We start from the raw sequence: 26288 nt of genomic DNA, 5'->3' as shown, positions 1-26288 counted from the left end.
CAACATTTGGAGTTCAAATTCCCATTGAATGGGAGCTACCTACACACATGGGATACCCCAAATTCCATGGTTGCCTCGGTCCTAGGAAATGACTTAAAACCATGTCAGTCAGCCCATGGCCACTGCTAAAAGGAGAATGCTAGGACTATCCACATCCATCCTGAACTTGAGGGGGTTGGATGGACCCAAAAGGTTTAGGGTTCCATTGGCATTAAGCACCATTTGCTGTACCTCATTCGACTCTCTGTGAGTCAGTGCTCTTTTCATTTTCCTTTCTTCCCTGACTTTGACCACATACCCATCCTGTCTCCAAAACCTCTTTCTGTTTGATGCATACTTCTTGCTTCTGTCCATTTTCCAGTTCCCACAGCCAAATGGTTCATTATTTCTTCCTCAGTAATCTGCTTCTCCCTCCAGCATCACATTCAACGCTCAGTCCTTTATGCCTCTTCCACAGTAATTTTTTCTGCCAGCTAATTTAGTGCTGTCATAGTTTTCATCAAAGGCCTGTAACGCTTGACCGTTAGCATCTGTGGTACTCGAAATTTCGTGACCGCTATCAAGCCGGCCTGAGCTACACCATCCATCCACCTGACACCATCAGTCAGCATCACACAACAAGTGTTGCCATGCTGACTCACAGTTTACTTCAGCCAGGTTGTCACTCCCGTCTGCGTGTTCTTGCCCTTTTTTCTTTTGTTACAATCCCTCTTCCCAAGTCTTATAGGATTCTTCCCCGAGACTTTTACTAACGATGGCTTCCATCGTTGGTGCCACTTATTGTACCTACAACTTACCAGTGCGTTTATTATGTTAAGTTTTTCGTTTTCTTCTGGGTTTAATGCAGGTTGTTGTCTTATAAATTTTACGTTTTAATTTGTATGTCAGTGTATGCCTATTACATTATTATTCATCTTTAAGATTTATACTGTATGCTTCCTTGTAGACCACGAGGTAGATGTTTAAGAAATACCTACTGATTATTTTAACCTTGGGCTAGATACCTCATTTGTCCTCTCCATTATACCTTTCCTTTGCCCACTCTTAACAGTTGTGTGAGATTTGATAATTAATGAGTATTTTGTGTTCTATTTTTTTAGTAGTGTGTGCACACACACACTTTCCAAAAGGTAACATAGAAAGATTATGATCTTGGTCACTGACTGTGTGAGTTCATACAAATTATTTAACCTCTCTAAGCCTCAATTTCCTAATCTATAAAATGGGGATGATAAAATCTACCTTAGAGGGTTGTTATAAGGATGAGGGGGGAAAAAAAAATGTATTCAGAGTGCCTAGTACAGTGTCTGATAAATAACAGATACTTCAGAAATGGTCATTTTTATTATTGTTAGTCTAGGTGCCATGTTTTAATTCATTAATACCTATTTTTTCTATCTCTAGGTTGAATATATTTCAGGAAAAGTTTTTTTCACCACCTGTTCTGACTTGAATATGCTGAAAAAATTAAAATCTGCAGAAAGGTTATTTTTACTGATTAAAAAGCAGCTTCCGTTTAATGTTTCTTCTGTAAGTAAAGGTACAGTGTATACCTATTGCTTTTACCCCCCCATGGTATATTGTACTCCAAAGTTTTCTGCTTGGTAATTAATATGTAGCCATTTCACATTTTTAAGATTCATTCAGACCCATGGGATCGTTAATTAGTTATTTTTCTGTATTTCCTGAACATTATCACCTAATTATGTCTCTTCTCTTTGCAATCTGCTGCCTTTCTTCTGAGATTGTAGTGTCCTAAGTCACATTTCTTCCTTAAGAATTACGATCAGACACCTTCTCTAGAGCTATGTATGGTCAGTGCATTTATTTAGATTAAGGAGCATGTGATAACCCAAAATGCATTGATTTAATAAATTGGTCAAAACTGTCACCATCTAAATTTTAACTGATGAGTGATATAATTGGAAAAATACTACATAGTAAAATTTCCTGTTTGGGGAACTTTAACTGTTTTGAAAAAACTTACACCCATTTATAAAGCATTGGAGTTAAAGAGGGCGTAAGAGATTTCTTGTCCACTCCCTAATCTTATAAATATGCTGCTGAAATAATGTAAAGATCTTGATAAAAGCAACAAAAAAGGATCAGATACATCTGGCTAAAACATTGCCTTAAACCTCATTTTGATTGCTGCTTGTGCACAAGAGACCATGTCATCATATAGTCTATAATAAAATGTGTCAAGAAAGATACAAATGGCAAGAAATCAAGACAGGGCAGAAAAATTGTTTTAAAGCAAATCCTAAGGTATTATATTGTGGGGTCAGTAAAATTTCATCCCAGTATTCCACACACTTTCATCTTTAGAGAACTACAGTAATTATTCTTGGGTCATCTTGATGGCCCTTGTTCATCAAGGAAAGGTTACATTTTATCGAGCATGGCTGGCAGTCCCTAAGTTATGAGTCGGTTGTATATCTGAAGTGTTACTTTGTGGAAACTCCTTTTAGGTCTGTGCTAATATTGTATGGTCTAAAATAGTCCCAAGATTCAGTTGCTCTGTTTTTGAGCTCTGTGTTTTGCAATTTATTCTGTTTTTTTAAACTTAATTTTTGTAGGCAAGATCAGCATTATTTTAAAGATCAACACATGCTCTAGGTCTATAAGTATATTGAAGAGATGCATATGTTATCGTAGGACAAATGATCTTGCTAAAGAAAATGATAACTTTGTAGGAATTTTAAAACAGTTTTGACGTTAAGTATGGAATATACAAATGAACTTTATTCTGCACAATATTCTTATGTTAAATTATATAAATTCCAGATGAAAGGGAAGTCACTATTCATGTAGCAATTTAATAAAATTTCTTATTTTAAAGAAATAACGGTAATGGGATTTGGGGGTGAAGAATAGCTTCAATAAAGGGTAAACTGAGATTTTATTTATTTAGGAAAAATATTTAATGAAATGCAGAGACTTACGAATGATGATCCTGAAAGTTGGTTGAATGCCATTTCAATTTGGAAAAATCTTCTTGAACTTGATGCAAAAAAGGTAAAACTTTCTCAAAAAAATGCTAACTCACTAAAAAGAAAAGTGGGAGAAAATGACATCATTGCTAAGAAATTGAAAACAGAACAAATGCAGGAGATACAAGAGAATAAGGAATGCCAACTGGAAAAACAAATAGAAGAAGAAACACTGGAGCAAGGAAATTTTACCACTAAAAGAGACAAATCTCAAGAAGAACTTCAGAACGATGTAGCAGAAGCAGTTGATACTCATAACCAGAACGACTTAACTTTCAGAGTTTCCTGTCGCTGCAGTGGAGCCATTGCAAAGACCTTTACTGCACAGGTACACTTTCCCCCTCCAGAGTGGGTTACCATTTTCTAAAAGAATTTATTACTCTTTAGATCTAAAAAGAGGTGAAAGCCTTTCTCAGAATACATAAACCAGGCCCAGACAGAAAACTAGGCCTAATCTCATATAACTAAATCTCTTCTAAAAATGCATTTTCCTTCTTAACTGTACCTCAGATGCTTAAGAGGAATAGTATGCCATTCTATGTAAAGACTTCCTTTTACTTTATCCCTAAAAGTTTCGTTAAACGAATAGATATCCTTTACATTTGGAAATCCTAATATCATGGTCTGAAGCTTTTAGGCTTTCTCTGTAGTTCGGTTCTGTATTTATTGAATTGTTGCTCTGCACCAGGTCCTGCATGTGGGATTGTCCCAGGACCCAGATGCAAATACACAGATGGACGTAAAAGGAGAGCAAAGACCACGAACAGACCCTACAAAGTTCAGTAATATAAAGGGCATAAGCCTTTGGCCAGTCTTAAAATCAGACAGACCCTTAAGTTTGAGCCTAATGCTATTGCTGGTAATTTTTAAACATATAGGATTGCCATAGCTAAAACAGTTAATCTTTCAGCTTGCATCTGTTTCCTAAAACCCAGAATGACCATATTTAACAGGCCATGATCTGGTTATTTCATGTATCTAAAATTACAAGAATAAAGATTACATACAAGTAGACGTTAATGCCATAGGATGTGTTGGGGGTGGAAGAGGTAAAATGTACCCTTTTTGCCTTGAGTAGAAAATGCTTTCGTGTGATATTTTAATATTGTAACCTTAAATTGCCATCAGATAGTCTGATTGATTTTCCTGCAAACTCTGTTAGTTTTTGCTTACATTTAAACTTAAAATTTTCATTTTTAGTATATTCTTTTCTATAACCTGCTGCTTTTCCAGGAGGTAGGAAGAGTAATTGGAATTGCTCTCATGAAACAGTTTGGATGGAAAGCAGATTTGAGGAATCCAAATTTAGAGGTAATGAATGTTCATTTTATTTTATATGCTTATAACCTAATTCTTTAAAGACAATGCCAACTATTCTTTTTTTAAATTGAAATATAGTTGACGTAAAATATTATGTTTCAGGTGAACTACACAGTGATTCGACATTTGCATACATTACAAAATAATCACCATGTTAAGTCTAGTAGCCATCTGTCCCCATGCAAAGTTATTACAATATTATTGCAATGTCAACAACTTTTATTGTGCTTTTCAATTTTGCCTTAGAGTTTTAAAAATCATGTCTGTATGGATCCAGCAGTCTGTTTCCTCTTTAGCAATAGAATACTGCAGATAATTTTGCTAGTAGTTTTCACTGTGAAAATGTCTCATCCAAATAGGACTTTTGGAATGGAATTGTTTAGTCACAGTTAAACTGAACATTTAACATAAGGTTGCAGAGATGCTCTCTATAATCACTATAATAAATAACAAGTCTGTATAATAAGAAATTCTAGCTAATGGTAAAAAAAAAAATTGGAAAACAAAAAGGCCGATACAAAGTTAAATAGTGTGTTAATCGTGGCTTTGTTAGGGTTTGGGGATTATTTTTCTTTTTCTCTATTTTCAAAATCAATTTAAGGAGGTTACACAATTTTTAATTAGAACAAAGTAAACACATGGGAAAACAAATTCTAGCTATAAAAAATATTCTTCACTATTTTTTGAAAACCATCTCATAAATTTGACCAGTTTAGTCACTTTTATGATTCGTTAATTCATAAATTTATTGTTATATAGCTTTAAATGGAGTAATGGCTGGCCAAACCAGAAGATTTTGTGTTGTTTTTCAGTTTTGTTATTTGATATTTTTTGCCTTTAATAAGTCGTTCCTCTTTTATATTCTTTATTGCTGTTATGCAAAATATTTTGACCTCAAGAATGTTTTGACATAAGGGTGTCTTCCTTCATCTGCCCCTTTCCACTTTTCTTATCTTCTGCTCTCCTGGTTTCCTCCTCTCCATCTCTCCCTGACTCTATCTCACTGTCTCAGAATTATAGTTTTCTCATAGTTTAGCTCATAAATAAATATATCTAATTTAATGCCTATCATCCATTTAATGCAATTAATAATAGCTATTGGTAGAAATAATCAACACAAAACAAAATTGACAACAATAGAATCACACATAGTAAAATCCGTGACCAAAATTGACAGAAGAAACAAATCTTAATAAATTTTGTTCTGTACAGTTAATAGAAAAACCTTCATAGTGGGGAAAGCTATACCTGATAACATTTGATATATAAAAATATCAGTATATCATATCTTTAATATAACTTTTAAATAGAAAAGAATGAATCCCAATTAGTAGTTTTGCTAAAGTGAATAATATAAAAAATTGGAAAGTTTAGCTTCAGTAATCAAGGAATTAAACTGACTAAATGGAGTTCACTCCAGATTATTCTTTTCTTAATAAAAGTTTATCAATATTGGAATAATTCTGATTAAACTATATTAAAATACCTTTGGGGTGAAAGTATCAGGAATCAAATGTTCTTGAGGTCAAACAGCAGAATTAGAGAATTCCATAAGCCTCATCAGGCTACAGAAGGAGGGTTCTTTAAAATTTATGTGGGCTACTAATTATAACTTGAGATATTTAAATCCTCATCATGGCCTATCATGACGACTACAGCTGACACTGCTATACAACTTAAAGGAAGGCGGTTAAGAGAGTAAATCCTAGGAGTCCTTATGACAAGGAAAAAGTTTTTCCTTTTTCCCCTTCTTTTCTTTTATCTATATGAGAAGATGGATGTTAGTTGGACCTATTGTGGTAATCATTTCACAATATACGTGAATGAAACCTTCATGCTATATGCCTTAAACATATAGAGTGATATATGTCAATTATTTTTCAATAAAACTGGGAAAAAAATAACAAGGTAATAGGAAGAAGCTCCCCTATAAATAGTAGGGAGGGAAAAGGTCACACTTGCTACAGTATATTTGGCTTAAAGAAAGTTTTCTGTTAACCATGGCATCAAGTCTTATTTGAGGCTAGAATTAGGGTAGATTTAGGTAGTTGTCTCTAACCTAAAATGATGAAAAATCTAATTTAGTTAAGGTAATTCAAAGAATCGCTGGGAAGAAAGGTGACCTTGAGTTCTTCGTAATATGATTCTCAATATAACTTGTATACAGTTTGACCTCAGAATTTTTCTATGAGACGTACTTAAAATTTACTTTGCCTCTGCTCAGTAAAAAATATTATGGAAAATTTTTCTGGATATGACAAAGCCTTGGAATTTCTTATTAAAATATAGGTTGTATCGGTTCAAAATGGAAGTTTTCAAATTGTCAGTCATTTGGTAATGCATTTCCTGTTCCATTTTAACTTCTGTATTTGTTCTTTCAGATCTTTATACATCTAAGTGACATTTACTCTGTGGTGGGAATTCCTGTGTTCAGGTAGATATTGTTTCTAAGTTTCAGGCTTGTTCCTTAGTAGAGTTTGTAAAATTAAGAACTTTGTGCTTTTATTTATAGTATGAAAGAAACATTGATATATCAGAGGGGGCTAAAGGCAAAGCATTTGAGTTCTTTGCTTGAGCCAGTAAAGTGTTTTCACGGAGCTTAGTAGATATGATCTGATCGGACTAGAGCTGTGAAAGATTTGATCACAGTAACCCACTGATTACATGATTCATACTGAAAATTATATCTAATTATTTCTATTATTAAATGATTTTCACAGGCCCATATTTAAGCTAAAATTTTTAGTCTGTTGGTCTCTTGGATTTTTTTATTAAATTAGAAAATACAACACAGTTCTTAAAAGTCACCTTAAACATTCTTCAAATTTTATTGCAGTTCTTTTTTTGTGGGAGAGTAATTCCAGTTTTTAAAATCTTCTTCAGGTTTTCTCCCTAGTTATGTTGGGTACTATATAATAATAAATGCAGTTGATTCCTTTTCTTAACTTATTGAACCCTTATCATACGACAGGTCCTTTTTCTAGGTGCTTTGGGAAGAAAGAGCTGGTTGGATGATGGAAATAGGGATTTGCAGTTTTTTGGGAACATGTGAATATTGTTGGCATCTCCAAAACATTTTATATGCAAAGCCCTGTTTACACAGTATAAGGTGATTTAGATACCCCTTCTCTAGGTGATTCTAGGCATGGAATGTTTTTAAAATCCTAAAAGTGCTATAGGAATACCTCACTTACCCTAAGCTCACATTTGTGCATGTGTAAGCCTGAATCAGGATGTAAAAAGGAATGCTGAAGGTCACTGTAATAGCTTTTATCAAATGGTGCACCATAGCAGTTGATTAGCACCATGCTGAGAACACTGTAGACGTTCAAGAAGTGTTGAATGATTGAGTTTCACTGTGTGCTAGTTATAGGGTAGGCCCCACTAGCCTCTAGATTACAAAAATCCTGCACCAAATAATATTTCTTGTCACCTTAACACACACGAGGTCATCACATGCCTCAATGCCCTGTTGGTTTCCCTTGGCCCCCACCTACCCCAGTAGCCTACCAACTCTCCCAGACGAAACCTAACCCACTGTTTTATACCTACACCTACAAGGTGTCCAGGCTGCCCTACTCCAGTGCCTTTTGAAGTCCCAGGCCCTAACCCCTGCAGAATATTTGTAAAACTGGGTTTTTTTGTTGTTCTTTTTTAGCAATTTTGCCTACCATGGTTTTTTTTTTCATTTTATAATAGTCGACAGGAAAGGTGGGAGAAACTGAAAGATGGCCACATTTCAACCTAGTGTAATTATTGATAGTCACCAAGACAAGGGTAAGGAAGACTAGTAAGACAGTAAAATATGAAATATATTTTTAGAAGGATTCATAAAGCAGCTAAATATTCTTTAACACTTTGGCCCCTAAAAGGGTGAGCTTAAGTGTCTAGAATATTGATTTATAAGGAACATGTCATCCCCAATAGGGCTGACTGATGCAGTATGAATGTATTTAGATTTTTGGCACCAAATAAAAGAACTCATTTTTAATTTGTAATCATATATAAAAATGCTAACTTTCATGCTCTTTTATTATTAACTTAACAAATATACATATATATAAGTTTTTATATGTGTTTTTAAAAGGTGTACAATTTTATTTAATGCTTGCTAGACACCCTCAAGAAGTCATGCTTATGGCATCTCAAGTAATAACTGGTAATTTAACCTAAAAGTTGACAAATAAAAGGTATGTATCTGAAAATTAAGGCTCAGACCCTGAATGAGCAGTGGCCGAAAATAAGATTGCATTAGACGCTCTGTGATTAGTCTGTTTCACTACCTCAGCGAAGGAAGGAAGCAGTCACAAAGTGTGTTGATTAAAACAGTTCGCCATTGTGTGAGGCAAGGGAGGCGTATGAAGAACTGAAAAGCAGATAGTGGTGGACGAGAGAAGTGACGGTGGAGGTCAGAAACCGTAACCTGGTGACCCTGACAAGAGAAGAAATTCAGAAGTGATGGAACAGAGGACAGAGCAGCCATCGAGTTTGAGGGACACACAAAAATGTGTATCTTAGTAGCACATCACCTGGTACAGTAAGCATAGTGGATAAGAACCATGGACTTCAGTTCCCCCTTCTCCACAAAATAACTCTGTGAGTTGGGGCATATTATCACATTCCTCTGCTATAAAATCAGGAAAAGGATGGTATCTGCTTCCTAGCTTTGTAGTTGGGATTAAATGAGACAACACACATGAAAATGAGATAACTGCTTTTGTGATAGAGTAAGTGGTGAATAAATTTCAACTATTCTATTTTTAAACAGATCAGCAACTAGGGAGGGAAGGGGAGAAGCATTTACCAGAGTAAGATTAATTCATTCAATTAATTTCAAGTGAAATTATCTAATGAGTACTTACTCTGTGCTAAGCATTGTGCTACATATCCAGTGTTCAAAGATGAGTAAGATGGTTATTAAACACAAGGAATTCACTCTAGTGGGAGAACAGATATGTGGTCAGTGCTTGATTGGAATTAGAAAAGAGGGTCTAACTGATGGAGGACAGGTGAGCAAAAGAACACAGAAGAGTATCACTCAGTGTATCACTTAAATGGAGAATAATAAGCAAGGATATCTCAAGCGGACAAGAGGAGGAAAGGATCTTACAAGCAAGGAACTGCATGTGCAGAGGCATGGAGGTGTGAGGAGGCTTGAGGTACATGGGGGACAGCAAGTAGTTTTGGTATAGATGGGACAGGGAATGCATAGGGAGAGTTGTAGAAAAGGAGACTGAGGATTGGGAACGAGTCATGAAGTGTCTTATAAGCCGGGTTAAATAACTTGAATTTTATTCTAAAAGCAGTAAGAATTTGAAGCAAAAGAGTGTTGTGATTAGGTTTGTGATTTTTAAAAAATTACCAAGGAAATTATATTTTAAAGTGGAAGGGAAATAAAAAAGGGGGGGTTAAACTCTTATTACTGGTTCAGGCAATGAATGATGAAGAAATGAACTAAGGCAAAGTTGGGGGTAATAAAAAGGAGGCCGTGCATTCAAGAAAATGTTAGGGAGTCTAGAATAACTTCCAGATATCTGATTTTGGCAACCAAGAGACACTGGTGTCAGTCACTGAGATATAAAATATAGGGAAAGGAAGTAGTTGTGTGTTCAGTGAAACATGTCCAAGTAGATATTTAAAGTTGCAGCTCTGGAGTTCAGGTGACAAGTCTCAGCTGGAGGTGTAGATGAGATTACCCAGTACATAGATGGTAAGTGGCCTAAGAAAATGAAGACGTATATCAAGAGAGTAAATACAGGGAAAGGAGAGTGTACTTAGTTTATATCTGTAAATTTTGCAGTACTTAAAGAACCTCCAGGTAAAAGATGTCCAAACACACGTTTGAAGATAAAGATCTGGGATTCAGGGGACAAATCTAGGCTAGAGAGATGTAGGTGAGAATGTCTTCAACTTGCTGATAGACAGTGTGTAAGAGAAAAAAGAAGAAATGCATGTAAGAAGATCAAAAACCACCTTTATTTATTTTTTTAACATCTTTATTGGAGTACAATTGCTTTACAATGGTGTGTTAGTTTCTGCTTTATAACAAAGTGAATCAGCTATGCGTATACATATATCCCCATATCTCCTCCCTCTTGCATCTCCCTCCCACCCTCCCTATCCCACCCCTCTAGGTGGTCACAAAGCACCGAGCTGATCTCCCTGTGCTATGTGGCTGCTTCCCACTAACTACCTATTTTACATTTGGTAGTGTATATATGTCCATGCCACTCTCTCACTTCGTCCCAGCTTACCCTTCCCCCTCCCAGTGTTCTCAAGTCCATTCTCTACGTCTGCGTCTCTATTCCTGTCCTGCCCCTAGGTTCTTCAGAACCTTTTTTTTTTTTTTTTTTTTAGATTCCATATATATGTGTTAGCATATGGTATTTCTTTTTCTCTTTCTGACTTACTTCACTCTGTATGACAGACTCTAGGTCCATCCACCTCACTACAAATAACTCCATTTCGTTTCTTTTTATGGCTGAGTAATATTCCATTGTATATATGTGCCACATCTTCTTTATCCATTCATCTGTCGATGGACACTTGGGTTGCTTCCATGTCCTTGCTATTGTAAATAGAGCTGCAATGAACATTGTGGTACATGTGTCTTCTTGAATTATGGTTTTCTCAGGGTATATGCCCAGTAGTGGGATTGCTGGGTTGTATGGTAGTTCTATTTTTAGTTTTTTAAGGAACCTCCACACTATTCTCCATAGTGGCTGTATCAATTTACATTCCCACCAACAGTGCAAGAGGGTTCCCTTTTCTCCACACCCTCTCCAGCATTTATTGTTTTTAGATTTTTTGATGATGGCCATTCTGACCAGTGTGAGGTGATACCTCATTGTAGTTTTGATTTGCATTTCTCTAATGATTAGTGATGTTGAGCACCCTTTCATGTGTTTGTTAGCAATCTGTATATCTTCTTTGGAAAGATGTCTATTTAGGTCTTCTGCCCATTTTGGGGTTGGGTTGTTTGTTTTTTTGATATTGAGTTGCATGGGCTGCTTGTAAATCTTGGAGATTAATCCTTTGTCAGTTGCTTCGTTTGCAAATATTTTCTCCCATTCTGAGGGTTGTCTTTTCATCTTGTTTATGGTTTCCTTTGCTGTGCAAAAGCTTTTAAGTTTCATTAGGTCCCGTTTGTTTATTTTTGGTTTTATTTCCGTTTCTCTAGGAGGTGGGTCAAAAAGGATCTTGCTGTGATTTAGGCCATAGAGTGTTCTGCCTGTGTTTTCCTCTAAGAGTTTTATAGTGTCTGGCCTTACATTGAGGTCTTTAATTCATTTTGAGTTTATTTTTGTGTATGGTGTTAGGGAGTGTTCTAATTTCATTCTTTTACATGTAGCTGTCCAGTTTTCCCAGCACCACTTATTGAAGAGGCTGTCTCTTCTCCATTGTATATCCTTGCCTCCTTTATCAAAGATAAGGTGACCATACGTGCGTGGGTTTATCTCTGGGCTTTCTGTCCTGTTCCATTGATCTATATTTCTGTTTTTGTGCCAGTACCATACTGTCTTGATTACTGTAGCTTTGTAGTATAGTCTGAAGTCCAGAAGCCTGATTCCTCCAGCTCCGTTTTTCTTTCTCAAGATTGCTCTGGCTATTCGGGGTCTTTTGTGTTTCCATACACATTGTGAAATTTTTTGTTCTAGTTCTCTGAAAAATGCCATTGGTAGTTTGATAGGGATTGCGTTGAATCTGTAGATTGCTTTGGGTAGTATAGTCATTTTCACAATATTGATTCTTCCAATCCAAGAACAGGGTATATCTCTCCATCTGTTGGTATCCTCTTTAATTTCTTTCATCAGTGTCTTATAGTTTTTTGCATACAGGTCTTTTGTCTCCTTAGGTAGGTTTATTTCTAGGTATTTTATTCTTTTTGTTGCAGTGGTAAATGGGAGTATTTCCTTAATTTCTCTTTCAGATTTTTCATCATTAGTGTTTAGGAATGCAAGAGATTTCTGTGCATTAATTTTGTATCCTGGAACTTTACCAAATTCATTGATTGGCTCTAGTAGTTTTCTGGTAGCATCTTTAGGATTCTGTATGTATAGTTTCATGTCATCTGCAAACATTGACAGTTTTACTTCTTCTTTTCCGATTTGGATTCCTTTTATTTCTTTTTCTTCTCTCATTGCTGTGGCTAAAACTTCCAAAACTATGTTGAATAATAGTGGTGAGAGTGGACAACCTTGTCTTGTTCCTGATCTTAGAGGAAACGGTTTCAGTTTTTCACCATTGAGAACAATGTTGGCCGTGGGTTTGTCATATACGGCCTTTATTGTGTTGAGGTAAGTTCCCTCTATGCCTACTTTCTGGAGGAAAAAACACCTTTATTTTTGTACTAGGGTAAAAGCCAGCTAAACTCTGATTAAACACATCAGCGGATTTTACGAAAGTAGGGAATTATTTTTATTTTCAAGGAGTTTATTTCTGAACACTTCTTTCCCCCAAATAATTTTATTTTTACTGACATAATGAGGCCGTTTTGTTGAAGTAATAGCAGATTACCCAAGTTTTGCCCAAGTTTAAGCGAAATAAGAATGCGTTCACTTTTGTCACATATTAATAGAATTGACTTCCATAAAATAAAATCTCTATTAGTAAAAATACGCACATAATGGCTAAAAATTTAAAAGGTTCTACATAAATCTCTGATGCTTAGAAAAGCACTTTGTAATATATATGGACAAAGACAGTTCTCCATACCAATTCTCTCTCTCTCTCTTTGTGTGTGTTTGTGTCTAGAGTGAAAATAATCTCTCCATTTTGGTTTTAACTAATGTGTTTTGTAGCAAAATAATTGCTGCACTTAGCCTGCAGAAGCAAGGTTCATTGATCAAAATATTTTATAGTCTTTCTACCTGCAAAGTTTATATCCCAGATTCCAAATCTATGGATATAGTACTATTTACAATGTGAATTTTTATTTCCTGAAAAACCTTTCAAGAGAAAAAAAAAAAAAAAAAACTCTCATGGGTTTACCATTCAGGGCTTCCTCGTTATAATAGTAAATATGCAATTATACTGTTTTATTTGATAAGGTATTTACAATTACCTCATTTCATTCTAAGGTCTTAAGAGGCCTGCAGTAAATACACACAAAACAGGATAACTTAAAGTCAAAGAAAGAGCAGAAATAAAATGATGAAAGAAAATAGGGTTTGGAAAACACTGTGGCTTTGTATAATGTTAGTAGAAGAGCCCCTTAGTGGCTTTGGAACAAGCCTACCCCCAAAACAACCAGGCACTGATTCTTGAAATCATACCATAATGTCTTACCAACAAACTGTATACATGAAATAGAAAAGTGCATTGATATTTCCAAGGAAATGCTTGTTCATTGCATTAGAAACATAAAAATAATATTCTGAAAATTTGTATCAAATCTGGAAACACTGATAGTAGCAATGATTAGGTAGAGGATAAAGTATAAAGTGATACATAATGGAGACCGGTGAACTCATTGGGGGAGATGTCTGCTTCAGCCCTTCGTTCGATAAATTATCTTAGGCAATGCAATGTCATGCTTCATTCCATCTTTTGAGAAAGATGCAAATGAGCAAAAAGCAAACTTACAAAGGGGACCTTTTAGAAAACATATTTCAAGGGTTAGCATCCATTCAGCCCTGCTTCCTATACTACATCTATATCACAGTGCAGTCTGTTCCTCTTGATGACTCCAGATCAGCAAGGAAAGGTCTAGTCCGTGTGGCAAGTCAGGGAAGTATATAAACACTTTAGGAAGATTTCCCTCATGTGATTAAATTTTTATAAGTGAAAGACATAAGGGTTTAAATTTCACTTATCTAAAAAATTTACCTTTCTGAAATACCCCACTGGCTGGTTAGACAAGGTGCCAATTAGAGAAGGTAATTTTGTAACAAGGTTAAATATTCTCTAACAGGAAATACTTTAGTGCATGTTGTATGAACTTGTTAAAATGAGGCACAGATATGAATGGGTTAATTATTTTTGTTTACATCATATTCTTTAACATACAGTAATATTGGGTGTTCTTTTCTTTTAGGGTTCCTTTAGCCAGCAGAGCTTACATCAAGACAGCAGGACTGAGATCTACCATAGCGTGGGCAATGGCCTCTCTCGCAGAAATTAAGGTAAGGAAACTGTTCTCATTCTTATTAATGTAATAGCAGGGTCCCTTCCATAATTAACTTACACAGTCTCTTATTGATAGTCATCTTTTCTCTTTAGTTCTTCTAACCTTTTTTTTTTCTTTTTTTCTTTTTCTTTCTTGCCATTACTCTTACGAACTGCAGTGATATGTTTTTATATACTGTTGAACTTCTGAGAGTATTTTGGCTATGAAAAAGCTGAGTCAAAAAGTAGCTACATTTTATTATTCCTAGTCACAATCACATGGCCTGTACAACCTCTACTTCTTAAAATTTAACCAAGATCTTGATCAGTTTTTGTAAATATTCCATGGACATAAGAAAATAATTTTATTTTCTAGTCAGGAGATGGCCTTTATATCTTTATTTACTGTTTTACTGTCTGCTCAGTTCTGAAAGAGGTATTTTGAAATTTATTAGGTTATTACATTTTTTTAAGATTTTGCACTTTTATTAGTTGTTACCTCATTCAGCTGCTGTGTAGTTTGGTTTATACTCTTTTATGACTGTTATTGCTTCATTGTGAAGTGTGCCTCTTTCTTGTTATTAAAGTTTTCATTATCTTGATTTGGAAGTTTAAATTTAAATTTCACCATGTCTTATTAATATTTTCACTGTTTTCTTTCTCTTTGCATTTTCCTTTGTAGTAGTTCTTTGACACTGCTTTATTTTCAACTTTGTTTTCAGTGTGTTTTTTTTATAAACACAAAACTCTGTTTTTATCCCACTCTGATAGGCTCTTTCAATGAGAGAATTCAGTATTATGATAGATACACCTGATTGCATTCCTCCTGTTTTACTCTGTTTGTAACTTCTTACAGTTTATTCTCTTTATTTTTGCTAGTTTAAGCAAGTTAATCATTTCACTGTTCTCCCTGAGGTTGGATTTTACTTTATGTTCTACTCCATTAGTGGCTCCCTCTCCCAGCTCTCTTAATTAAACACATGGGACTCGATTCTAACTTTACACCAAGACATCAACTCTTTTCTTTGCCAAGACACTGTTTTTACCACCAAGACACTCTAATCTTTCCCCTCTTCCGTATCATAAGGTGAGACCCCCGGGGTACTTTTTTCTCTTCTCCTGCCCCACCTTTACTCCTCCCTACAATGAGACCTTTGAAACATTTTCCCCCCTTCCACTCCCAACTCCCAAATACTAGATTGAACTAAATTATTTATTATGTATCAGAATTTCCCTTAAAGCGTGTCCCTCTGTTTCAAAAGTTCTTATTCTGCACTTATATTACACAGCCTATCCTTAATCATTAAGATGTAATGTGTGTAACATACACGTTTCTGTATAAACACACAAAGATATACTGTGAGGTGCATTGCTCCTTGCCTTTGTTCTTCACTTTGAGGCCTCGGCTCAGGTTTATTTGTTGCTTGGTTAGTCTTTTCTTACCTACTTTCCTCAAATGTGGTATTGAGGAATATACTGTCTGGATTCCTATGTATCCTCCAACTTCTTCCTTTCAACCTGGGTATCCCCACTTTGGCTAGGTATAAGGATCTTGAGTTGCAGTTCTTTTCTCTCAGAGGTCTGTAGATGCTATTCCATTGTCTTTTCACTTCTGGTGTTCTAGGTGAGCAGTTCACACCAGTGTGATTTTTCTTTTCCATTATGCCTATCTTGTCCTTTCTGCTTGCAAGCTTATAAGAGTTTTCTCTTTAATCCTCTAAAGTTCAGGACTATCACCAGGATGTAAATACTTATGTAAGAGTCTTTTCTGTTCAGCCCAGAGCTCGGTGAGTCTGACTGTCTGAGTTCTAATTCTGGCTCTACCACCTACTGGCTGGGAAACTTTAGGTAAGATAACTTAACATCTTTGTGCCTAAGTTTCTCATTTGCAAGATGAAAATAATAATCTCATAGGGTCATGTGAGGACTAAGTGACTTAGCATTTATCAAGTGATTAGAACAATGCCTAGCATATAGAAAGTATGTAAGTGTTGACTTCTGCTATAGTAACGTCGGGGAGGTGAAAACTTCCCCCCTACCCCTCTTGAGTTCTTTTGGCTGGTCTAATAATTAAATTGACACAAGACAGATTAATAGGAGAAAAAAAAAATGTAATTCGTATGCATGGAAGTCTAATAGAAACGGGACCCCAGAAGTGACCAAAGCAGGCTGTCTATGTATTATTTTTAGACAAAGAAACAATTATTTGTGAAGATTTAATGAAACAAAGGGGCTTGTGCTTGTAGTAGCAGACTAAAGAAGAACTAACAAAGTTTGTTTATACTGCTTTCTTAGCCTTCAGTTCCCTAACTCTGGTGATAAGGATGCTTTCTATCTCCTCCCAGTAGTGGGAGGATACCTTCACAAGGGAAATTTAGTTCCTGCTTTCAGGGGGAAAGGAGGTGATCAGAGTGTCTTTTTCTTTCTTTCCTTCTTTGTTAATATCATTTCTTTTTACTGGCTGTTTCTCAAGTAACTTTAATTCAAGATAATCAATATGCCATTGAAGCATATTTTGGGGTGGCCTGCCCTGGACCCCAACAGTAATAATAATCATAGTTATAATAATTATTATTTGGAATGTATAATTATAAAAATACCATTTTTTTCCTCCACCTCAGGCACTCTTTCGTGCATTATTTACTTAATTATTATTTCCTCAATTATTTTGCTTTAGTGTCTTTAACTTTAAACTACTTCCTTTTTTCTGCTTCTGGAATTCCTGTGATAAACGTGTTAAGCTTCCTTTCTCACATGCTCTGCATCTCTTTATATTTTGGCTCTGCATTTTGAGTTATTCTTGGATATTATCTTAGAAACTATAACAAGAGTCACAAAGATGTGCTCTACTTTATTTAGTGAAATGTTTAGCTTTAAAATCATGGTCTTTTTTAGCTTTGGAAAATTGTGTGTGTGTGTGTGTGTGTGTGTGTGTGTGTGCTGTATTTGCTATCTCTAGAAGCTCTTACTTTTTTTCACCTATTTATCTGTTCCCTCCAAAAGTTTCATTTCACTAGATGTGTGTGCTGTTTGCTGTATGTTCTCTCTAGGTTTTGGGGGACCTCCTCCCCTTAGATGTGTCATTATTTTTCTTTGTTGGCTCACTGGGGCTCAAGTGTGGTTAGTAAAGTATTTTAAATGGCTGGAATCCTGTAAGTGGTAAAAGGCAAGTGGATCTCTGGCACCCCTGGGTTTGGTAGTGTAAGGAGACTGTCAGCCATGCTGAGGCACTCGGTGAAAACTCTTCTATGCACTGGTCTCCCTGCAGGTCCACAGATCTCTGAAGACCAGGTTTTTCCCTGATTCCAGTGATTTCCCCTCTGGGTTCAGTGCCGGTCTCTAATCACCCACCCAGCCCATGGCGAGGAGACCTCGCACTGGGTCCTTCTCCTGGGGCCTCAGCAGAGCCCGGGGCGTCTCCTAGCGCCGGTTGCCTCTGGTTCTGAGCACCATTTGCCTCAGAAGTAAATAGCTCAGAGCTGAGGGAAAAAGGAGAGAGCTATTCCCATATTACCACGTTCCCAGAATCCATGATTTTCTTTTTTATTTGATTTACATCTTTAGCCTAAATTTCTTTTAGTAAGGAGAGAGGGGTGTGGTAACAGTTTATTTTTTCCCAAACTTCCAGTGATGTCACCACAGTTTATATTTACATAATAAATTTATATAACCACCTACACATTTGAAATGTTACCTTTATCTGATATAAACATACAATTTTCAGAAATACAGAAAGTAAATGATCGAAAATATCCACAGATAATACTCAATGAAATTCTTCCCTTTTGTCAGTTTGTCCTGCTAGGACCGAAAGTAGAAATTGTTTCTCTAATGTGACCACCAACAAAGAAGGTCTGTTAAAGTAGGTGAGAAATAGCGCGGCAGGGTTCTTTTGGGGGGAATGCAGTGATGACCCACCGTGTAAGTGACCCCAGTGTCCAGCGTTGATCCAGGCCCCTCTTTGGAGCTTGGTACCCAGAGCAGTGCACAGGCAGCTCAACCTCAGGTAGGCCAGCGCCACGAAAAATGAAACTTAAGTCTGGGGTCGTTAGATATTTTTCATGTTTACTATAAACTGTTCTTCCTGTATATCATAACAAGTAAGGAAAACCAAGTTCTATAAATCTCAGTTATTCTTTTAAGCATATGGAAATACTTCTCTGCTTCTGCCTGTGTACCCAGATGTCATGGCTAGAAAAGGTCCTATACAGTAAAATAGACATTGAAAGATACTTAAGGTCAAATTACCTCATTGAACAGGGACCATGGGGGAGAAAGAACACAGTGTTTGGCACATTTTAAGATCTTAATAAAAATCAGTTCTCATACCACTGTTAATCTTAAAGTTGCCATTTAAATCATTATTCTTTTTGTTACTCTCTGCCCCTTCATGGGGGACCCATGTGATACTCTCCGTAATTTCGTGCCAGGGGAAAGTCTCTCTCTTTCTTGAAGGACATTTTGTTTCCTTCCATCAGGTACCCCCTGGCTCTGACTGAAACCTGGCTGTCCTCTGAGCGTTCTGCCTCCTCTGTAGACAGACCAAGGGACCGCTGGGCCTGGAGGTGGGGTAGGTGTCCTGCTTGGCCTCGTCTCCCCTTCTGCCCCAGATCTCTCACTGCCTTAGAAGCGCATGCCATCAGATTATCCCGGTGTCTACAGATCTCTTCCTATCTTTTCTGTAATGGTATAGACCATTACTCCTGTCATAATTCTTTATGACCTCAGTGTCCGCTCTGTAGTCTGATCCCTTAGTGTCTTGGCTTCCCTACCTCTAATGCTCTGCCTTAGTCACATCCTAGACTTTATCATACCCAGAAGGGTATACCTTCCAAAATCTCAGATTCAAGAACCCTGCTGTTAACCTCCTTCTCTTTCCCATTCACTTCCTCTTGTGCCCTAAAGCAGTTCTTTAACCCCGTGGGACCTCTAGTAGGTGACCCTGCTCACCACCTGTCCTCAGCCCTCCTTCACAGCTTGGATTTTATGTTCTATCATTACAGTCATTTCTTGACCATACTTTTAATTCTCTTACTTCTTAATTGACTTAAATATTGGAATCAGAAGAGAACTTTAACATGTTCTCCCCACCAAGTTTACCGACATATTGGAATCTACACCCTCATACTTTGCCTTGCCATCATTATAATAAATGAACTGTCCTTGTTTCACTCCATTACTTGTGTACTGGATTCCATTCCCTCTTGCCTACTTGAGGATATTTTTCTCTACTAGGTCATTCCCATCAGCATGTACACATGCTGTAATATCTTGCAACTTAAAAAAGAATTAACCCTCTCCTGAATCCACATTCTCCATCAGCTACCACCCCCTTCTCTGCTTCCCTTTACAGAGAAACTTAAAACTAGGTGTCCATATTTGGTGCCTACTTCTTCTCTTCCCACTCTTTCTCGTGCCCGCTTCCCTCAGGTTCTCATTGCCAGCACTCCACTGAAAGAGCTCATCTTGCTTGATCTACTAGCATGTGGACACTGTCGTCACTCCGTCTTGAAATGGGTGTTTCCACTTTGTTTCAGGACCACTCTAGGTTCTGCGTCAGGATGTGCTGCTGTCAGTGTGCACTGCTGCATCTTGATCTACCAAATGTCTGTACTTAGGAGATCACCGGCGTCCAGCCCATAGACTGTTCTTTTCTAACTTCTCTTGCTTCCCAGATGGCTCATCCAGTTTTGATGCTTTAAATACCATTTATAAACTAACAACCACGGTTCCCAAATTTATATCTGTGGCCTGAACCTCTCCTCTGAACTCCAGATGCATAAGTCCACTTGACATCCATACTTGGTCTAAGGGGTATCTCAAAATGAACATGTCCAGAACTATACTCTTGTCTCCTTTGTAGCTTTTCCTCCCCAGCACTTCCCAGCTCAGTAACAGGCAGCTCGTCTTCCTGATGCTCAGGTCAAAAACTTCAGTCACTTCAGACCGTTGTCATTCTTTAACATGCCACATGCAATCCATCCTGTTGGTTCTACCTTTAAAACATACCCAGAATCCAACTACTTCTCCCCACTTCCACCAGCATCACTCTTTATTCAAGCCACCGTTACCTCTGCCTGGATTCCCTAACTAGCCTCCCTGTAACACTCCTACCCTTCTGTGATCCGTTCTCGACAGAGCAGCCAGAATGATCCCTTTGAAATGTAACATCATGTTACTTCTGCTCAGTTTCCCTCCAATAGCTTCCCACCCTTCCGCATAGAACCAGACCCCTTATAACACCTACGAGATCTGACGTGATGCGACCCCACCCCAGCCCCACTGCCCAGATGGGAGAGTTCTTAGTTTTTTCTCCAGATTTCCTGTTCTCCTCTCAGGTACAGCTAGGATGACACTTTCCTGGCCCCTTCAAATTGTGTGTGTCATGTGACTGACATGCTTTCCCCAATTAAATGTTGGTGGAAATGATGTATGTCACTTCCAGATGGCACCTTTAAAAGCCGGTGCCTGATTCGCTTTCTTTCCCTCTGCCACAGCGGTGGCCGTGCTCCAGGTGGCGACCATTTCACTGTGTGACTTGCTGAGTGAGGAGCGGAAGCCCCAGGTGTCATTCTGTGGGCATGCAGCGTGAGCTACACGGTGTTTTAAGCCTGTAGGACTTGGTGGCTGTGACTGCACGCGGTGTAATGCAGCCCATCCTGATGGAGTAGTCTGGCCACCTCTCTGACGTCATCACCACCTTTCCCCTCTCGCTCACTGCGCTTTGGCCACACTGGTCTCCTTCCTAATCTTTAAATGTGTCAAGCATACCTGCCCTGGGGCTTTAACTACCTGAAATTCCTAATAAAGTATAGAAAGGAGTCTTTACTCTGAAATATGGACTCCGCAAGTGTTAGGTTTCTTTTATAATACCTATTATAATAGATTTAATGACAACAAATCAACATTTCTGTCTATAGGCTGGTGCAGTTGTTTTAGATCCAATGTGTGGACTTGGAACAATACTTTTGGAAGCTGCTAAAGAATGGCCAGTAAGTTCTAAAGTTTGGTAAACCAGGCAATGTTTTACGTTAATCAGTGTGTGTGTGTGTATTCACTTACCAATTATTTACAGGTAGACTGTCTATTTAGGGATTATTTTTTAATTATACAAGTTGCTATATAACTGTAATAAAAATAGACTATGAAGGGTTAATTAAATTGCTGTGTTATTTCTTTAAATACTGTGATAAATTTAGGAAAATATGATAGAAATACAATAATTAGTCATGACCTAGATTATATAAATCCCTAAATTCCTTAGACATTTGTAATTGTAAAATATTATTAACAGTTTTTAAAATTTTAACAAAAACTTCTCAGTTTTTTGCCCATGAATGTCATTTTAAAGAAATATTCTAAATTTGTTTTAACCTGAATTAACAAATCTATTAATTTCATTTTCATCATTGAAAATGCAAGTAGATTTTCTTAACTACATAAAATATGGGTTTATTTATACTTATAATATGAATTTCTTCCCTCATAGGATGTGTATTACGTGGGTGCTGATGTCAGTGACTCACAGTTACTAGGTGCATGTGACAATCTGAAAGCTGCCGGCCTTAAGGATAAAATTGAGTTACTTAAAGTCTCTGTGATAGGTAAGATATTAAAAATGCAAACATTTGGGGGAAATGAACGTTTGCAAATACATTTAGAATCATAATGTAAAACAGGACTCACTTTTCATATATAAAGGTTGAATTGTTTAAACCCTGTAAATATATCTGTGGCGCCAATACTCAGTTTACTTCCAATGTGATAACTGTAACTTTTTAATTTTTCAAATGATTCATGATCAGGAACAGTATTTATGTAGTTTCCCTAAGCATGTAAGTAAAAGCATGCCTTCTTAAGATGTGTTTGTTGCATCTGAACCGTTTCTCACATCATAACCAGGGATCATTTAGTATAGGCATAAAATAAACAGAATAATAATAATAATAATAGCTCTGTGGATTCTTTCAGATAAAGTATATGAAATGTTTTGAATTATCTTACCTTCTCCTTGCCTCATTGGACAGTATTCCTGGAATATAGGGAGTGAGGTGACCAACTATCCCAGTTTGCTAAACCAGTACTACTTTCAGGGCTAAAACCGGGGAAGTCTGGGGCAAACCAGGACAATTGGTCACCCTGTGAGGTAGAGGGAAACCATTACTCCCACTTTACTGATGCGGAATCAGCAGCAAGAAACATGACGAGGAATCAAGTCTGTGGAGTCCAAAATAATATTTCCCTGAGGCCCAAGGTATTTAGACTGTGTGAGAGAAGCCTCACATTCCTTCTTTTTTTCCCTTAGTGCACCTTTCTCCCTTAAAAGTGACCCCATTTAATTCCCAGCTAAGAAAATCGTATTCTCTTGACATGAGAATGAGAGAATAGGTGGTAGATAAGTCCCAGTATTGAATCTGTAATCTAGAGGAACAGAATATTGTTTAAACAGATTTTTATTATAGTAAAAAAGTAGTAGAGATGAGTTATTAACAAGAAGAAAATGTTAGGATAACTTTTATATAAATGCATAATAAAGCAGCACCACCAAACGTAAAATCGATAGCTAGTGGGAAGCAGCAGCATAGCACAGGGAGATCAGCTCTGTGCTTTGTGACCACCTAGAGGGGTGAGATAGGGAGGGTGGGAGGGAGGGAGATGCAAGAGGGAAGAGATATGGGAACATATGTATATGTATAACTGATTCACTTTGTTATAAAGCAGAAACTAACACACCATTGTAAAGCAATTATACTCCAATAAAAAAAAGAAATAAATGATTAAAAAAAGCAGCATCAAAGAAGAAATTGTACTATTGATTGAGATCTCATAGTTGTTTGCTATCAATGACTATCTTTTCAACCTTTCTGTCAAGGTTTTTAACAGGACTCTGTGCATAAGACACAATTTTCTAGAGGAAGCCGAGGGGTGATTAGACTGAAATCAAGTTTTCATATACCCTAATTTCTTTAAGAAAGCTATTTTTTTGAGACCTTCAAGGAAAATGGAATAGCTCTGTAAGTTGTTCCAGAGCAGTGGTTTTTCATACACTGTACAGTCTCCAAAGTGCATTAACAGCATGAGGAAGGAAGCACTGATTTGCCCATGAGAACGTTGCTGCGCTCCCAACTCCACTTTGATCAGTTCTCATGTTTGGGGCATTTCCCATAAGATTTCACTTTAAAATCAAGTATAAGTGCTCAACTGTTATTAAAAAAAATTTTTTTTAAGAAAAAAGTTCTCTATGATACCAAATAGCCAAATAAATCCTACTTTTTTAAAAGATCACTCTAACTGCTGTGTTAAGAAGAGACAATAGTAGGGCAAGGATTGAAACTAAGAGACTAGTTACAAGACTATTGCAATAATCCAGGTAAGAAATGGTGGTGGCTTGGGGCAAAGTGGTATTGGTGGAGGTGTTAAGTAGAGGTCAGAGATATGTATATATATTTTCTGAAGGTAGAACCAACAGGATTTGCTGGTGGATTAAATGTGAGGAAAAGAACAAGGATGAGTGAGCTTTCTGACTTGAGCAGCTAGAGGGTGGTGTTGCCATTTACTGAGTTGGGGAAAACCACAGGCGGAGCAAGTTGGAGTTTGGGGCCTGTTCAGTTCCACGTGATGATTAGACACCACATGGAGAAGATGTCAGTGTAGTAGGTCAGTATACAGATCTGGAGTTTAGGGGAGAAGATGGACATCACTAGTACAGATAACATTTAAATCCACGAGATCGCCTAGGAAATAGGTACAAATAGAGAAAAGAGAGGCTTTCTCTGAGGATGAGATGCTTCGAGTTCTGGAGGGTGAGAATCTAGTAAAGGAACAGCCAGTGATGAGAAGGTAAGAGAGAATCTGAGGAGGAAGCATCAGCTGTGTCAGATGCTGCCGGTGGTGAAGCAAAATACGGCCTGGCCGTGTCCGTGGAGCAGCAGGAACGCAGACCTGGCCGCCTGAGCGGGTCCTGGAGACGATGGGGGAAGGCGACCTGCAGATGGCGAGTCCTGGTCATTCTTTTGGGCAGTTTGACCGGTAAGGGGCGCAGAGAGATGGGGCGGTAACAGAAAGTGGTGAGATTAGGGATCAAGCAGGGATTTTTTTGAAGATAGAATTCACTTTTTTAAAAAAGTACAACACGTTCTTACGCTAAAGAGAATGAACAGATAAACAGGAGAAACTCGACAGTGTAGGAGAGAGAGAATTGCTCATCTGATACACTCACAGCCCCCAAGAAAGGATGGGACGCAGTACACAAGTGGCGGGACGGGCACTCCTGGTGACGGGAAGGCAGAGCACGTGAGGATGGAAGTTGTAACAGGTCACACCAGACCAGGTGTGGCCATTATAGTGCACATTCCCTCAGCCTCTGCTGAGGCTGGATATTATCGTTCTATTACGATTTTTTAAACTCTTTACAAATCTGGTAAAAATTTGTAAAATTTACCTTTAATTACTAGTGAGATAAAACCTTTTTCACTTTATGTCATTTGTAGATTTTTCTTTTGTGAATTACTGGTTTTCAAGATAACTTTCTGGAGGAAAGAATAAAACATCTGTTTTAAATTATTTTAACATCACAGCCTTTTAATATTAAAAGTCAGTCTGGGGGGATTATATATCTTGTGTACGTAGGGGCCAATATTAACTATTTAATAAGTACCCCTTCGTTGCATGCCTCTACTTTAGAGGTGGACATTCTAGCTAGATATAAGTGTTTATTTTCTTTTTTTTGTAAACAACTTTATTGGAGTATAACTGCTTTACAATGGTGTGTTAGTTTCTGCTGTATAACAAAGTGAATCAGCTATATGTATACATACATCCCCATATCCCCTCCCTCTTGTGTCTCCCTCCCATCCTCCCTATCCCACCCCTCTAGGTGGTCACAAAGCACCGAGCTGATCTCCCTGTGCTATGCAGCTGCTTCCCACTAGCTATCTGTTTTACATTTGGTAGTGTATATATGTCCATGCCACTCTCTCACTCCGTCCCAGCTTACCCTTCCCCCTCCCCACGTCCTCAAGTCCATTCTCTACGTCTGCGTCTTTATTCCTGTCCTGCCCCTAGGTTCATCAGAACCTTTTTTTTTTTTCTTTTAGATTCCATATATATGTGTTAGCATATGGTATTTGTTTTTCTCTTTCTGACTTACTTCACTCTGTATGACAGACTCTAGGTCCATACACCTCATTACAAATAACTCCATTTCGTTTCTTTTTATGGCTGAGTAATATTCCATTGTATATATGTGCCACATCTTCTTTATCCATTCATCTGTCAGTGGACACTTGGGTTGCTTCCGTGTCCTGGCTATTGTAAATAGTGCTGCAGTGAACATATTGGTACATGACTCTTTTTGAATTATGGTTTTCTCAGGGTATGTGCCTAGTAGTGGGATTGCTGGGTCGTATGGTAATTCTATTTTTAGTGCTTTAAGGAACCTCCATACTGTTCTCCATAGTGGCTGTATCAATTTACATTCCCACCAACAGTGCAAGAGGGTTCCCTTTTCTCCACACCCTCTCCAGCATTTACTCTTTGTATATTTTCTTCATTAATTTGGTTTTACCTTTTAAAGCTCTAATCATAAATACAATTTAGAATTGTATTTCTACACAAGGATCTCACACCTCTTACTATAATGAGAGCACATATGAACTTCAGAATCAAATTGAGTATAAATCCTGGATCCACTGTTCTTTCTTCACTATGCGGCCTTCAGCAAAACACTGGACCTCTCTGTATTTTCTCATCTATAATATGAAGCTAGTACCTACTTCACAGGGCCGTAGTGAGAATTTATTACATAACTACATGGAGTCCAGTGTCTGACACACAGCATGAATTAAAGACTTCTGTAAGCATGGATAC

General features: G+C 37.4%; 1 protein-coding gene across 3 annotated transcripts in view; it reads left to right on the top strand.

Annotated features, from left to right (window-relative positions):
- The window catches only part of THUMPD2 (THUMP domain containing 2), a 45630-nt gene that overhangs the window by 4113 nt on the left and 15229 nt on the right, over window positions 1–26288 (top strand). For 2 of the 3 annotated variants that reach the window (XR_011076532.1, XM_068564264.1), the window contains exons 2-8: window positions 1405–1540; window positions 2915–3321; window positions 4227–4304; window positions 6695–6747; window positions 14350–14437; window positions 21341–21412; window positions 21910–22024. Coding sequence is in view for 2 of the 3 variants with exons in the window: in XM_068564264.1 (XP_068420365.1) it covers window positions 1405–1540; window positions 2915–3321; window positions 4227–4304; window positions 6695–6747; window positions 14350–14437; window positions 21341–21412; window positions 21910–22024 (949 nt within the window). In the remaining variant the exon portion in view is untranslated. Of the gene's footprint in view, window positions 1–1404; window positions 1541–2914; window positions 3322–4226; window positions 4305–6694; window positions 6748–14349; window positions 14438–21340; window positions 21413–21909; window positions 22025–26288 lie in introns of those variants that run through there. The other variant, XM_068564265.1, reaches the window with a different exon arrangement.

The sequence above is a fragment of the Eschrichtius robustus genome, chromosome 15 (assembly GCF_028021215.1).
Source record: "Eschrichtius robustus isolate mEscRob2 chromosome 15, mEscRob2.pri, whole genome shotgun sequence".
Classification (NCBI taxonomy): domain Eukaryota; kingdom Metazoa; phylum Chordata; class Mammalia; order Artiodactyla; family Eschrichtiidae; genus Eschrichtius; species Eschrichtius robustus.
The sequence above is the reverse complement of the archived record's forward strand: the minus strand, read 5'-3'. Positions and strand labels throughout refer to the sequence as shown.